Source organism: Gasterosteus aculeatus, chromosome 16 (assembly GCF_964276395.1).
Source record: "Gasterosteus aculeatus chromosome 16, fGasAcu3.hap1.1, whole genome shotgun sequence".
NCBI classification, from domain to species: domain Eukaryota; kingdom Metazoa; phylum Chordata; class Actinopteri; order Perciformes; family Gasterosteidae; genus Gasterosteus; species Gasterosteus aculeatus.
In genome coordinates, this window is record NC_135704.1 from 12,228,265 (window position 1) to 12,245,473 (window position 17,209).

The 17,209-nt window shown below is 44.7% G+C and overlaps 1 protein-coding gene across 1 annotated transcript; it reads left to right on the forward strand.

The window, feature by feature from the left end:
* Positions 1-26: 26 nt before the first annotated feature.
* On the forward strand, positions 27-9,798 carry LOC120833482 (UPF0524 protein C3orf70 homolog A). Its single transcript, XM_040200593.2, has 2 exons — positions 27-605; positions 7,377-9,798. The coding sequence occupies exons 1-2, from the start codon at positions 422-424 to the stop codon at positions 8,084-8,086; spliced, it is 894 nt and encodes a 297-aa protein (XP_040056527.1). The 5' UTR covers positions 27-421; the 3' UTR covers positions 8,087-9,798.
* The last annotated feature ends 7,411 nt before the right edge of the window (positions 9,799-17,209 follow it).

Below are 17,209 nucleotides of genomic sequence, written 5' to 3' on the forward strand. Positions count from 1 at the left end.
GTGTGTTTGTGTGTGTGTGTGTGTGTGTGTGTGCGCGCGTGCGTGCGTGCGCAGAGCAGCTGGCTTTCGTGTCCGCGGACTCCTCCCGTCGCGTGATGAAGTTCAGACGCGCGTCACCGGCTTTCGCACAGAGGAGGTTCCCGACGCGAGGAGAGGATGGAGAGACGCGCCGCCCGCCACCGTGGGAGGCTTTAAACGTCGCGTCACGCGGAAACGATTTTTCTCTCTTTCACTTATTACGCGACGTGAGCAGTGACCCGGCCGCTCCGGCGTCGCCTTTTTCCCGTCCGTCCCCCGCAGTTGAGAGGCTCCGTGGGCTCCGTGGACCGTCGCGGTTATGTAGTTGTAGTTTGCTCGGACGAAGCCTTTTTCCCCCCCTGTTATTTTTTGGAGGAGGAGGGGGAATACATGGGATGTTGGCATGGCCACCTCGCGAGCACAGAAGTGTCCTAAGAGCGAGAAGTTGGACGAGGCGCAGGCTTTGGCCAAGAGCTGCGCGGGGAGACCGGACTTCCTGCCCTGCGACGGGCTCTCCATCTGCGCCACCCACAGCCACGGGAAGTGCTTCAAGCTGCACTGGTGCTGCCACTTGGGCTGGTGTCACTGTGAGTTTGTCTACGTGCTGCTTTTTTTAAATCCGAGGTGACAAGAATGCAGAAGCATCGCGGCACTGTTTGCGCAATGATTCCATGTTCGCCTCAGTGTTGCTAAATATCTTTTTTGTTAAAACTTCCGAAACGTATTTGGAGTCTAGTTTTGTTGGTATAGCTTTTTGGAGTCATCGTTATCCTCCCTGCGAGGAGACGTCCGAGGGTCTCACGTTCAGAAGCAGGGAAATAGATGTTCCACCACCCTGGGTGTTGTGTCGCCAGTTTGGTTGTTTCCTATTTCATTTGTGTTTTATTCGCAGCTCAAACTTCACTTCGTATTGAAGTCCAAACAGGCCTACAGCTGACACTGTAGCATATGCTTACCTGTTATGAATGCATCCGTCCATCTTACATCCTAATTATTACGGAGGTTATATTATGTAAAACCATCAAAATAATTGCACGGAAAGATATATAATGTTAGTGCACAGTTGAATGACGTCACTCTCATTTCTGCTTTTAAGGACACGTCTTGTGATGTCTTCCTCAATGTCGCAAATCAAGCAAAAGATGTAAAGTATTTGTGTTGGCTAAACCTGATGTATTTTTATGCTCCACTATTGTAACATCAACTGAAGATGTAGTTCATTATGAGCTAATACCAAATCCAAATACAGTGAATACACGTAAGCACCAAATGTGCATCAATGAGAGTGGAAAATAGTCCCCAACAAATACAACATTTTTCCCCACAGTTGAGTAATTATTGCTAAAAACTACAGAGCCCAGCTGAGTATTTTGCACGTTTTATAAAGGAAACAAAATAGTGTAGCGATGTTGGAAAGTCCTGAAAGGTTAATGAACATTGTTGGTCTTTTGATGGGACTAATTAACAACAACAACAACTAATCCCATTTAGCATCATTCTTTGAGAAAAATCCTCCCATGTTGAGACAAAGTCCAGTTCATCAGCTGATATTCTTCAGTTTCAGTACCTGATCATGTTAACGTAATATAATTACGACACTGTTATCAATTTATATTGACTGTTGAATTGACCGTAAGAGACTCAATTGGACTGAAGTCTAAGTGCATCCTTCACCACCTCCTAAGACACCGTCTCTCCATTCGAGCCTTTCTCAACCTGTCACTTCCACGCCGCCGCAGAACTACAACCTAGTGTCCGTCCCTTTGTGCTGCCTTAATTCATCACATCTCTGGCCGCTCTGAAAATCCTCAGATCAGCGTGAAACACAAACAGCCTCCACTCTGCAGCCCCCACGTCAGGGCTTATGGGTGTGCAACTGCACAAGTCACATTGTAATCTTTGCCATGTAATCATTGGATTTAGATGCCCTCTTCCGTCCAGAATGAGACCAGTGATTTCATATATCTGATGAGGCAACCCCCCCCCCCCCCCCCAAAAAAAAACGATGGCTTCTTCCTGGTTTTTATCATGAGCCAACTGGGATTTATGTTTCTCAGCAAAGCCTGTGTAGTGTTGCATCATTTGTAAACATTTAGTCTTGCGTCCTCTTTTCTGCTCTGAAATATTTATCTCTCTAAAATTCTAAAATCTCTCTAAAATGGATCTCTCTAAAAAATGTGCTGGTGAATGGACAAAGAAGAAGCCAGCCCGGTCATGAAGGAGATTCTCACCGCCTCTTCTCTTTTCCTCTGTAATTTTGCACCACGGGGAGAATAAACCAGTTTGGACTGCTGAATCAGGCAGAAACGGAGCACCTAGTGAGAGAAAGTATAGCAGCGCGCTTCTGCAAGGAGCTCACACCCTCTTCTAGACAATACATAATTGTGCCGGATGCAAAAGAGGGACATTTTGAAACCACCCTTATCTTGTCAGTTTTTAAATTAAACATTTCAATAATTGTCGTCTGGGTCGTACACTTGTTCTGAGGCTGATCATTGTGCATTCACCACAGGGGGGGGGAAGCATGCTACACTGCTTTTTTAATTACATTTTTAATAGGTTTCAAGGCAAACAAATACAAAAGGTCAATGTGTGGCATGTCGGCATTCCAATTCTGTAACACAAATTATTCCCGCTATCGTACCCTGTGGAGCATTGATTATGTGATATGATTTCCGGCTTCTCCTACTTCCTATGTGCTGTTGCAAGCAAGCAAGCAAAAAAAAAAAGTTCTGTTTGCTTTCCTTTCATTTGCTGCTTGCAGACTGCACATATTTGCGAGCGAGAGAATGAAAGCAATGCTCTGGTGGCCTTCCAGTGGTTTCCACTGAGTTGTAGCTTTGCAAAGCCGGCTGGCTGAGGAAAGGGGGAGAACTGGAGTTGGACGGACGCGGAGGCCCCTTTCCCCAGCTGGTGACTGCATCAGTCCAAGCTTCTCAGTGGTAATTAGCCGTGTTTTGAGTCACCGCCAATATGTCGTGTTCTGCTCACAGCAACACTGAAACCACCTGGTTTGAATATTTATTTTCTCTCTTTTTATCCTCCACTAACTGATTACAATTACAAGGCAAAGCAATGAATTACTCATTAAGGTAGTCTAACGCAGTGCAATGAGTCCTCAACATTGTTATCAGTCTGCTTGTTCTCTGCCAGCATCAATTTTGTGCATTACAAAGTGTGCTTCTCTCCTAGATGAAGAAAATAGGGATCGTTCTGTCCCACTTGCTCATCTCATCTGTCACGCCGTGCAGCTGTAGCATGCAACTATTTCTGAAGGGAATACGGAGGATTGTTGGTCAAAGTTCTGCCTTACGTCGATTGATTTGCTGACCAATTCAAAATTTTCCGCAGCGCTCCGTCATAAAAGGCTTTAGCTGTTATTATATAGAGGCCAGAGGGGATGCGTTTTGATTGGTGGTTCATATTTGGGAACCAGCATGCCGGAAACAGGGAAGTCAAACAAGTTTAAAAAAAAGATGTTTGTTGTTACGATCCCTCATTGCGGCTCGGCAAGAGGAATCACAAAAAGTGGGGATAATGTACAAGAAAGACTGCAACTTCAAAGACGCCCGCTTGACTTCTCTAATACAAAGCCTCATATATCTTTGTGGCTTCACGTCTTTGTTGATGCCTTAGAACGAATATCCACATTGCAACGAGATTCCTTCCTCATAGAAATCCACTCGCTCAAACATGAAACCCACGCAGCCTAATTATTGTTTTGTGGGCAAACTAACACGGGACCAAATGGTTGTTGTTGTTGTGCTCATGTCACCTTTATGCCCGATGCTTTCCCTCCTCGCATGCTGTTGAATCTAAATGATTGGGTGTACATGCTCATCACGCATTAGCAAAGAGAACAACAACTTACCCAAGGCGACACTAACAGAACAGAGCCGTTAATGTTATTAGTAACATCTGTGCTTTTCATACCAACTCAAATCGTCTGCTACAAAAAATGTATTTCTTCTGTAGATCCATAGAGCAGATTACTGGGAAGGAAGTGCATTTCTTAAAAGCTACTTTGGGGCTTGTGAGTTTTATTGAGACAAACTCCCAACCAATCCTTTAAGGCATTTAAAGAGTTGCATTTCTTCCCCATGACCAAAGCCTTTTCCAACTGGCAGCCAGTCAGGAGCGGCCGTGTGCCTCTGGAGGCATGAAACAGGAAATAGGAAAGGAGTTCCACATGATGCTGGGTCGGACCGTCCCCTTCGTTGAAACCTGAAACCTCTCGGACGGATTTAAACCCAATGAGCAGCGGATGTGTGAGCGCAGCGTCCCACCCCCCCACCTCCACCACCACCACCACCAAATGGGTGCAGCAGCTGTTGATAAACGGGAAACAGTCTACCGAAATGCGTTTGTTCACTTGATTTTGCCGACCTTTGAACCCGTTTGCTGCACTTAGAAGAAGATTCCATCAACGCAGCACATAAAGACGTCTGGCTTCCGCCCAAACGTACACAAAAAAACAATTTACGGGGGTTAATGACTCGGTTACTCCTGAGGCTCTCAAATAAAATGATGCGTCATGCTGATCATCTTTATTAAATGTTGAACTTGTCCACAGTAAAAATATATATATATATATTTTTCTTACAGCTGCAATAGAAAGGATCTGAAATTTCAACAGCGATGCCAAGAGAGAGAGAGAGAGAGAGAGAGAGAGAGAGAGAGAGAGAGAGACCTTATCAGAGAGACTGTATTAAACTACTAGAACATGCAGCCGCAGCCCAGAGAGAGACCAGAGAAGATATGCAAGATGGAGGCCGATGGGAGATGGGAGGAGTTGCAGATACCCGTATTTTTGAGCTATGAATTTGAAAAAACGCTTTGAGATTCTATATACCCGTTTTTCAACCCATAAATAAAGCCAATTAATTATCTCAAATGATTGATACAGAATTTCCCTAATTTTTATAACATTTATTTTATGTTGATTCTCTCTATCTTTAGACCAGTATCGTCATATTTCCGTTGACAAACCCCAAAACTGTAATTACAATCTCTACTACTCCTTTTATGTACCGGAACGCCTTCCACCTCGTCCAGTCCCCGAGCTCCTACATCCCCCAGGATGCCTCTCAGCATCCTCCAGTCAACGTCTTGCTTTCAGCAGCTTCTTATTCTAATGTGATGAAAGGCCACTTATAAAACAAGTATAAGGAGTCATTTTCTTTACACTAAGTGCAAAATGCCCCGAGGCTGCATTTTATTCTGTTCTATTGATGCCTGGCTTCCACTGGAGTGGATTTCTTACAGGAAGATTGAAAGTGTAAAGTGGAGGCAGTGAAGCTTCTTCTTTTGATTCTGAAGCACTGACTCAAAATCGGTCTTCACTGCAGCAGGTTTAGAAATATCAACCAATGTTGTGTTATGTTGCTTGTTGTTGTTTTTTGTTGCTCTGCATCTGTCCGTCCCACAGTATTGCTCTTGGTTTTTGCAACTCCAGATGGATGAATGCAATGGGACTTCGTTGTGCTAAAAACTAAATGCCTACACATTTGTGTGCCGCCATTGTGTCTGCCTGAGTGGCTTCATCCCAGTCCCAACATGGACCATTGGGTTTCTCTCATTAAACCGAGGACTGCTTACTCTCTCCCTCTTTTGACTGTATCGTAATAAGCTCATGTGTTTTGTGAACAGTGTTCTCAAAGAATACGGACATGAAGCCTCTTTAAATGGTTTCACATGGGTGGATAATGCAGTTTTGTCTCCTTAATGTGGTCAACTGAATTAAGTCAACCATTCTTATAGGCGGTTAATAGAGATTTAAGATGCGATGTCAACATTTTTCATTTGGACACATGTCTGAAAAGTCAGGGTCTATAGTTAAATAGCAATTGAGGCTTTGGCCCACTGATGAAAATGCGACATTATCTGTGTCTATGGTTATATTCCTGGACAGTCACACAATTCAATTTGTTTTTTCACTAGAAATGAAAATATGAAGTCAATTCTATGGCACGTGCCACGGTTTTCCCTTTATAACGCAACAAACAGTACTGATTGTCACTTTAGTTATACTCAGTATATCTGTGGTGGTGCAATGTCTCATCCTCCCAAAACAAAGCCCCTTCCATCCAATGAAAGAGGTTTTCAATGTAACCTGTGCAAAGATTTTGGTTGAATGGATCCGGCCAGTGAGACCAGGACACGGAGTGAGAGGAAGCGATGGGTGGTCCTGTCGTCTTCTGTAGTTTCTCTCTCTTTTCAGGGAGCGGGTTAAACACACATCTGAGAGTCGGAGGCGGTGGGCGGCAAACAATGAGTAACATTTGGAAGAATTCATTTTGCACACCAGCATGAAATATCACCACTAGTTTAGGTTTTGCCAAAAATGTGAGGCTTTACTCACATTGAGGGGGTTAGAAAATTTGTATAAAAGTGGACGGTTTCCACAATGTTGGGGCCTTTATCTATATCTAGGATTAATATGACACCACATCACCACCATCGTAAGCCATTGTGTTAATAATACAGTTGTGAATCAAAAACATTTTTGTACAGATTTGTCATAATCCTAAATATTATATTGTCATGTTTTCATTACGCCTTGTATCAGTTTCACAGAGTTGAAAATGATTACTACACTACTGAGGAGGGCCTGGATTTAAATGATGTTACGCTCAGCTTCATCTCATATAGTGGTGGCAAGGCAGGTATTTTTTGGCCTTGGGCAACGCAAAATCGTTTTTGGTGTGATAATTGCTTTAGCTACCAATTTCATTTCTTTAATTTCGTTTCTTACATGCACGCTATTCACTAGTGCCTCCCTCCCTACTCGGCATCAGAAAACATTGTCCTTGGCCGAGACTGACTGAAAACAAATTACCTACTGATTCTACGACTAATATTTATTTGCTAGATACAACAAACAATGTAATGGCTAAGGGCTTTACGCTTGATTGGAAGGATTGAAATGAACACAGCAGAACAGAGGATAACAGTTGGTCAAATGTATTTATATTTCCCTGCAAATCTTTTAAATCTTCACAGCTATGTTTGCTATCGTGCTATCTGGATCCCTGCCAAATGTCTCTACGTGGCGCCAGTTAGGAGTTGACTCTTTTTATTGATTTGAACCGGCATTAAGTGTTTTTAAACAAGCTACATTGACAGAAAATCCCCTTTTAAGTTGACGTGGGGAACACATTAGTCTCCAGTAATAGATCCAATATCCACTCTCCTTCAAGCTTCTTTTTGGTGTCGAACAATTCCGGAAATATGCGTCTCCTTAGCTCCAGAAGGCCAATACGTACACCTACTACTTGTTAACTGTGTCAGTTTGCTGTTTGGAAACATACGGCCAATTAATCACAGCCTTTTATTATCTTTTTTTCCACCCACTTTAGGCAAGTATGTTTACCAGCCCATGACCAACGTGTGCCAGCTGCCCACCACGGCCGTGCCAGCTGTTGGGACGGAGTACAGCGGAACCATGGACCTGTCCGTCGCGCTGGCCGAGCGCTTCCTGAAACTCGCCCCCTGCTTCCAGTCCCCGCCGCACCTGGAGTCGCCCAAGTACTGCGTGATTGCCGACCTGTTTGTGGACGACTACGTTGTCAAACGCATCAACGGAAAGATGTGCTACGTGCAGCGGCCCCCGCCTTCCATACCCGAACCTCCGCGTGCTTCCACACCCCCGGCGCCTGCGCCCTCCACACCTCGGGTGCCCCAGAGGCCCGCTCCGCCTCGTCAGCCGCTGAAGCCGGCGCCGCCGGCCCAACATGCGCCTTTTCAGCAGGTCCAGCAGGTCCAGCACGTGTACAGCGAACACAAACATCCTACCCCTGCGGATAAGATAAAAGGCCCCAAAATGGACCACTGCTCCTCCCCGTCCAGCTCTGAGGACTCCGGCATCAACGCGTTGGGTCTGCACTACCTGGAGTCCTGCGAGGAGGAGACAGAGGGGGAGGAAGAGGAGGAGGAGGAGGAGGAAGACGAGCTGAGCACAGGTGGGAACTCCAGTCCCGGCAGCGTGTGGGATCAGGACGACTGCTCTCTGCTCTCCCCTTCCAAGTCAATGATAGAGATCATCGAAAAGATTGAAACGACGGTGTAACCGACACAACGGGGACGTGGATGCCGGCTGTGAGCTGCAGAGGAGAAATAACGAGAATCACACTTGAGGATTTATTCCACGCGGACTAATGGGACACAAATCCCTCCCTGCTGTTCGGCAGAGCTCCGCTTGGTGGTTTGGTTGAATTTGTTTTGCGGCAGGTGGCCGAGGACTGTGCATCTAATCCATCCGGCTCCCCTGCATGGAGTGAATTTATTACAATACAGAAAGCCACAAGCACAAGAATATTAAGCACATGCACAGTGGACCAAATACACCTATGCACAACAGCATTATTCAATAATAGGTGCACTTCAGTCAGAAGAAAGTAAAAATAAAAGCGGGACATTTTTCTCAGATTTTTCTTTAGGCATATATTACTGGAGCGAAATTTTGTATGAACAAAGGCGGCATAAGTAGGTTTCCTGATGATAATACGCAGTTAGGCAATTCGCCATTCGTCAATCTGCCAGACAGACTTTATTCTTATTCACTCTGCAGATACGTAGGTCTGCAATTCTTGTTCCTCTGGTCAATGGACCCACCCACACGTATTATTAATTCTTACAATCAAGCATAATAACTACAAGGCCAGCCGCCTCTCATGGGCCCAAAAGCAAATCAGCCAGTTAACCACTCAGCTCCGGGCTGCTGGGACACGACTGTCAGGTCGATAAAAGGCCCACAGTTTGTGTGCTACCTCACTGACACCAACACAGGCTGGAGGTACGAAGACAGGACAGTATTCGACAATCAAGGATTACACAGAAGCACATTCATACACTGTTCCTGCCAGCGGGGGGGCAAGGAGACTCTTATGGAACCATTCATCGGACATTAACACATTCTTCTGACAGCATATTCTGGTCAACCTGGTCTGAACTGCTGTGCTGTTCCAGGTTAAATGGGGCGTTAAGCAAAACATGACTTGTATTGACCTCTATTAGCATCCAGGAAATGAAATAGCAAAGACGTGTCTGGCAGAGTTACAGCGACAAAGCAGAGGTTGTTGCAGCGGAACATTAGAAGAGAGCACCTAGGGAAGAGGGAATATATATATATATATATATATAATATATATTAACATATAGACTTTAAAATTAAATTGCTATTGGCTTTTTGGGTTCGATGGCGAGATTCCAGCTGAGAGTCTGGTAACGTTGTGCAGGATTGAAAGCTATTTTATGTTAAAGTGCAAGAAATCTCACTTAGAGCGCCTTTAAAGGAGGTTAATGTATGGAATAGAATGATGTTGTGATGTGTTATAAGAAATACACTCAAATATAATACTTGTCAGACAGACCCTCATTAGTCAGTTAGTAGAAGGAAGATGAGTTGGGTCTTTTAGGAAAATTGTTTTAATGTTTCAACTGTTATTTTTATTTCCTGGAGAGTTATCTGCAAAAACCACTAAAATCTTCACAAACATGTACTGTTACAATGAAATGCTAGATGTAACGAAAAAAAGAAGGAAAAAGATAATTTTGCATGACTGCATTCATTTGCTGAAGTCCCTCAAGTAAAAACACAATTTAACAAATTTATGGTTCGGTGTTGAAACGTAAACAAATCTGTCAAATGTCTTTTCCTTATTCGGGAACAGTCCTTGTCATTACACTCAAGACAGTCCCTCTGTAATGCATCAAAACATATGTTATGTTCTCACTATTGTCATATTATTTTCATATGAATAAATCCAACTGATACTCACACTTTTTCTCCTTCGATTTGTCTTTTGTAGTCATTGCAGAGCATTTTCTGCAAAAGAAAGTTCAAATCTTTCCTTGCACAGCGCCCAAAGATCCTTCTCCTGACACACAGATGACTAATGCTCTCCACAGTTTGAGTGGAGAAGCAAAGCGAGAGATAGATTGAGTCATCACTTTAACTCTGTTTTCTTTTCACCTTTACATTTTTTTTATGAATGTTCTTTGTTTTTGATTCTCTTCCCTGCAACGTTTTCTCTCTTGCACGGCAATGAAAAATCAAGATTAGAGCAGGAAAAAAAGAGAAAGAATTGAGGCCGTACTTTATGCTGTGTATGGTGTAAGAAATGCAATGTGGGTTAGAGTCCTCCACCTCTGACTCCTGTTGACCCAAACCAGCTATGTCCCGTGTGTCTCTGCACCACACAGTCTTCATCCAGCAGCGGACTTTGTGAGAGACCATCAATGCACCTCTCTCCCCTTGACTTTGAGCCCCAGATTGATTTCTTTGTGCTTCTCTTTTTCCGCTTCATCGCGTCTATCGACTATTTGTACTCCGAACCAAGGCCGAGATAAGATCTTGACTTTTTTTAATATTATGTATATGCAGTCGATACCCGGCTGCATGAGGAGAAGGTGTGTGCCAACTGGAGAGCCTGGATGACAGCAAAGAGTGAAAGTGTGAGTATGGAAGCGACAGGCAGAGGAATCTCAATTAACGACGATGATGCAAGCACATGAAAATACTTTGCACGGACTTGCCGCGCGCGCGTGTGTGTGTGTGTGTGTGTGCGTGCATGTGGGAGAGCAGACACACAGACTTGCATGTAGTTCAACATCCAGAAATAGTTTTTTCAAGCGCTACTGACAGATTTCATGAAGAGATAGATTGCTGTTACTGTTAATCCCTCACAGCAAAGTCATTCAACTGGCAGGCACCTTGAGCACTGCAGAACCTGCTGACTCTCTCTCTCTCTCTCTAACTCACACCACACACACACACACACAGACATACACATACACAGTACGATACACGGCAAATCAAAAAGCGCCCTTGTTCAAGGACTGTTGTGGAAGCGTGGTTGGCACAGTCACACAAGCGGTAGAGAGATGTTGTCAGCTCCTTCTTTTGATTTGCCTATGCAGACAGATTAGCTTCCTCCGGGGTTTTCCTTTTAATTTCACATAATTGCGCTTTCTCTCCAGTTGCCCTTTATCGCTAGAACTCAAATACTCAGACTAAGATTTTAGTGACTAAATTAAAACGCGTAAGAGCGTAAGAGAGGCTTCAGGCTCGATCAATTTAAAGCATTCTCTCTAGGAAAAATGTTGAATATTACACCTTGTTCATTTGATTTAGTAAATCCATTCTATTACGTCTATTATGTTTTGAAAAGCTTCTCTCTGAAAAACGAACCTATTTACACATTCAAGGTATTTAAGAGAATATGATGCTTTGCATTTAGCAAATGACGGTAATTTGGGATTTTCAATTGAAATCAACTGTCTATTTAATGCCAAATACTGTAAGCGTGAAGTAAAAACACTGGTAAGAAACATTACATTTTTACCCCAGTTGTGTGACGCCATCATGCGAACGTCACGCAGCTTCAAAGGAGAGCTGATACAAGCTGACAAGTGAAGAACGTGAATCTGTCAAACGGAAGGCAGCGCCAAAAAAACTAATTTAACCAACTTCAAAGTAACCTTGAGGGGAAAGTTAAAAGTGGCAACCAGAAGTTACAGGGTTAATTTCATTTATAATTTGACGGTGCACCTCACGGATATCCGCTCCCTTCAGGGAACCTGCACCATATTGCATGCAGCTTCCTCACACAGCCCCGTCTCTAATGTGAGACATCCGGAGCCAAACCGCAGCACTCCATCAAAAAGGCTCATTTACATGTCCAATTCACAGCAAACTGTCCCCGTGATTGGCCTGATGCAGGCGGTAAGCAGGCAGCAGCGGGCCGCTGATAAACAACCAAACACCTGCGATGGGTTTCTGATAAGCTCCATAAACGCCGGAGCGTCACCCGGAGAGCAGCTCTGCGCTCCCCGCCTTTAAAATATTCATTACTTTTTCCCGTCACCGTCTGCCCTCGTCTTTGAAATGGATTTGAGAGCGCTTTTTTCCTTTGACACACACAGAGCGTGACTTCGCCCCCCCCGCCAACTCCAGGCTACGGCTTCAAGTTCTTGTGAGGACAGACAGGTTCTGTGTTTGTTGCCCCTTTGTCGCTCAAAGCCTCTTGGTGACTCATCCTTTCTGCTGAAGAGCTGGCGAGGCCTTTGTGCGATGGCAGAGTGACTCACGGTGATGTACAGTAACGTGATTAGTTGGCTTTGTTGCTGAGTATTAGGCTGTAATAGATGGGGATTCTTAGAGAAAATGCTGGATGAATGATGACTTTTCTTTTCCGTTTCTCACTCAATGGTTGTTGATTCAACCGGTTCAACAATCATCAATAATAAAAGCTTACTTTCTGCAGTTTTTGCGGTTTTACTAGTGGCCGTTGGCCGAGTAATTCCTTGTTTTTTAGCTCTGAGGAAAAGCGTGAATCCATCTTAATCACATCAAAGAGTGGGAGGGTGTCGGGAAGGCTTGTGCCGGCTATAATTTCATTATAACATTAATTATGCTGACAAGAGAGTAATTATCTTTCTTTTAATCCTCACACGGCACTGAAATAAAACACAAGTACCTAAATTCAAAGGTCAGTACACCTAAAATGTCTAAGACTCCAATGGGGAACAGAAGAACTACGATATTGATTCATATCACTTCAACACACAAAACTTGAGAAATAATGGAATTACAGGGAAATTACAGATGTGACATTGGGACTCTGTAAATTCTTCGTCTGCACCAGTCGAGGGTAAATAAGCATCACAATATAAATTGACATGATTGGCAGCTCCAGGCCCCTCCCACAACACTTTGGACAGATGTGGCCCTCGTCTGCGGAGTATTTTATAATGCTGCTGCTCAAAAATACCATTGTTCTCCACCGTTTAATACTTTCTAAAAGCTTTCCCAGAATAGAGGAACAGAAGTAGGCCAGTACTGCACCCAGATTGCTTCCAGCAGACGACTGAAATCATATGAGACGCCAGCCTTCTAAATCTAAAGGCCGAGTGCCCGTCCACCTTAAAAAAACACTGGTTTCGGGGGAATTATTCCATTACGAGATCTTGGCCACCACAGCGCCCCAGGATGAGCTTTGTGGATGCATTAATGTGCGTGGAGATCTTGCAGAAAATCTCAGAAACCCTTTATCCTGTAAGTCAAGTATGAAAAGCAACGACGACCGTCATAGCACTTGAAAAGGTTCTTTATGTTTCTAAAATGTCAGACTGTGTGACTTTTTACTAATCACACGCAATAATCTAGTGTTTCACACTTGGTTATCCAGGAGCTTGTTCTCGGGTATTTTCTTATTTCGCTTTCGGCGGCTTAAGTTACAAAACACGCGTGTCAACAAAATATTCCACACTGACGATCACATTATTTCACGGCCTTCTTTCCGTGAACTTATCAACAGCTTCCCATCTGTTCCATCTGAATAATTATACACAAATACTGAAAACAGTCTGAAGTTACTCTGTATTCCAGCTGCTCCAAATCTCACAACTAACACATATCTGACTGTGATGTGCGGGACGCTTGTCAGCATACATGTATTTGCTGTGGTTACCAGTATACTTCAATCACGGCTCCACTGTAGGAGGTTATCCTTGTGCTTTTTTTGCTTCTTTCTGGATGACTTTAGTTGCAGTCCACCCACACCGACCTTTGTATTGCATCTAAATAGAGGACATTACACCTACACCGCACAGTGAGAGTGTGGGTGAAAAAGGTTGCTCGTGACCTTGAATCCTGCTGCTAGTGACACGACGGGCTGATGAAGGTGCGTTACACACAGACATCACACACAGTTAGCTGGGACATTTAAACTCAAAACACGCATCAAAGTCCACAAACAGAAGCTAAATCCTAACAATAATAACAGACTTCTGTCCGCCCACCATCTGAAAATCAACCCCGACAAGACTGAACTACTTCTCTTTCCCGGAAAGATTCGCTTACCCAGGACCTGACAGTCAACTTTGGGAACTCCGTACAAACGCCCACCTTGACCGCTAAGAACCTCGGCATCACACTCGACAGCCAACTCTCCCTGACTCCCAACATCACCGCGACAACGCAATCCTGTAGATACACGCTCTACAACATCAGGAGAATACGTCCCCTTCTCACTCAGAAGGCAGCGCAGGTACTGATTCAGGCTCTTGTCATCTCCCGCCTGGACTACTGCAACTCTCTCCTGGCAGGTCTCCCTGCCACCGCCATTCGACCTCTGCAGCTCATTCAGAATGCAGCAGCTCGACTGGTCTTCAACCTTCCGAAATTCTCCCACACTACTCCACTCCTCCGCTCTCTTCACTGGCTACCGGTGGCCGCCCGCATCCAGTTCAAAACACTGGTGCTCACGTACCATGCTGTGAATGGATCGGGTCCAGCTTACATCCAGGACATGGTCAAACCCAACATCCCAACCCGCACTCTCCGCTCTGCATCTGCAAAACTACTCGTCCCTCCCTCACTGAGAGCAAAACACTCGACTAGGTCTCGACTCTTCGCTGTCCTTGCGCCGAAATGGTGGAACGAGCTCTCTGAAGACATCAGGACCGCAGAGAGCCTTCACATCTTCCGCCGCAAACTAAAGACACACCTCTTCAGACTCTACCTCGACTACAGACTAACAAATTGTAGCACTTAAATTGTACTTGTAACGTCACTCATCTATAGCAAATTGTAAATTGGCTTATTTGAGGAAATTGCACTTTCTTGTTTCTTGTTCTCCTGAGTTTGTACCCTATGGTTGAATGCACTTATTGTACGTCGCTTTGGATAAAAGCGTCAGCTAAATGACATGTAATGTAATGTAATGTAATGTAATGTAACTTCTTCAAACCGCAAGGCATTTGATGATGGCCAGAGCCAGGTGCACAAATCCGCCAGCTGAGCGGCAGGAAATAAGAGCGACTAATCTGTGTTTGAAAAGACGCCCGACGGTGTCTGCGCCAGGGAGGGAAGAGGAGGAGGCCCGTCGGATTAAGCAGTGTGTAAATGGACCTGCTGGCTGGACCAGATGAGGACCAGCAGATGCTTTTCCACACCACGTGGGGTTCGATCGGCTGGGCTGCTCTGTGCCCCACAAAAAAAAAAAAAACGCCTTAACTTGTTGCACAGCGTGACCCCCCCGCCTCGCCCCCATTGTCATCGCCTCCACCGACACCATTAGCATGCAAATGAGAGCTGGGCCCCTTCGCCCGTGGGTGCTGATGGGGTGAAACAAACCTCCCGCTTCTCGGTGCATTAATATCATGCATGCAGGGTATTACGTTGCATGATACTTGGCATGAATGTGAAAGGTTGTTGTGTTGTGTATTTTTGAGCAGTAAAACAAAGGGGAGATCTCCGTTAAGCAGATCTTTGAGCGGCACATACAGAGAGCCTGATAATATGAGTCAGGAGATCAAGAATCCTAACAAAATGTTTTGCCATCTGTTCCTCATAAATATCAAATGCATATTGCAGCAAGGTCAGTGAGTAGGTTTATGCTTTGAACCAGTATATTCTAAATAACACTGATCCTAAGTTTAGCCTAGATTCTGCTTTCACTGAAATCCATCGTCTTGACCTAAAGGACCTGAGAGATGGCACTAATCTACTACACTAATCTACTCAATTGTCCACATTGATCATGCGGCTATTTGCCAAAATGTACAAATCCAGTCCTGAGACAACCATTTTGTTTTTGCCCTGATGAAACGTGTGGGCGTGTTTGAACTGCCACTGTGACTAAACAGCCAACATAGAAGGCTTTTCAATAACTACGCTCGCGAGTGCCTCAACAACACTTCTGCACACTGAATATCATCACACACCTTTCCCACACACTCACAGCTGCCTTTGTTGTAGCAAAGTCATACCTCCTCGCGGTGCATCTACGCTGGATTCCTCTGCCTTCAATGCTGCTACTTTCTTTCTATGTTTCCAAATCCATTTCCATTATTTCCCCATATGGGTTTCTAATTTTTGATGCATCACATTAAGGCTTATTTCAATTATTATTCTAACTCAATTAGAATAACTTGGATTTATTGCTCATTGTTACGCATAGAGGCTACTGATGACACAAAAGGAGTTGATGAACATCGCATCCTGCATCAACCCACACCCCATCAAAATAAAACACATAAAGAATTCAGTGCTAAGTTGCTGCTTCCTTTGATCAACCCCTTTTTTTCCACTGTCTCATCTTGTCTGCTGCAGGAGCCCAGTTGATGGCGCTTGACTTCCCTCGCATTTGTATACTTTAATGATCATGCTTGTACATGTCACATCATACACAAACCTTTAATTTGCCCAATTTACTACGCGCAACATGTTTTAATAACCTGTACTCTCTGTGAGTTATTTGGTTTGTACTCACATTTTCACCATGCCGATTCGAGTGTTTATGCATTCTGCATCTAGTGCTTTGTAAACTAAAGTAGGCGATACCTTCACTGTGCTTTTATTTGCGCTTCCCTGCTTTACCGACTCACAAGGTCAGTGGGTTTTACTACAGCTTCTGTATACAGTGCCATGAGTTAGTGATGTCCTTCACAGCTCAGAGCTTGTTTGTGCCAGCGCTAAATTATTTATGATACAGCAGCCATCTCTGAGGAAAGCCGACAGCCTCTCCACTGCGTCCCGTGAGCCCACGGAGATGCAGGCGGGTAGCCGGGGCGCCGATGCCGGAAATAACTAGGCAGAGAAATCCGGCGGGTGGTGGCTTTGTCACAGGACTGGTATCCGGTTCAAAGAGCTCTGCTGCAAATTGAGTAGAAGCAAGGTTTCCAGGCAGATGTGTTGCTGCCAGGCAGGAACAAAGGCCTATATTCTTTGGAAGGGTGCAGGATCACAGGCGAGAGGATGGCGGCGTGTCTTAGGAGAACGTCGGTGCGGTGGGCGCAGCCAGATCCAAACAGAAGTGCCTCAGTCCTCAACTCAACCTCTGCTGCCTTTTGTATCGCTGCCAGCGCCCCCCCTCACTTCCCCACACCGAGACGCCTTTCTGAAGGTGACAGTCCATCTCCCCTCATCCTCAGGCGTGACTAATCAACCCTGAAAAGGGTGATAGATGATCACTGAGTCCTCTCACTCTTGTTCCCAGCACCTCGCCTCTTCAATCTTTTATTACAGCAAATCCATGTGTGCAGAACAGTACACTCTCTTTCTTACTTCTGCACTTATCTGGGGAAATTCTACGACGCGTGTACAGACCGCTTTACCATGTTTCTGCAGCATGAATAACAATTAATAGATAACACTGATTGTTTTGCAGCCTGGTTTCCGTTTATG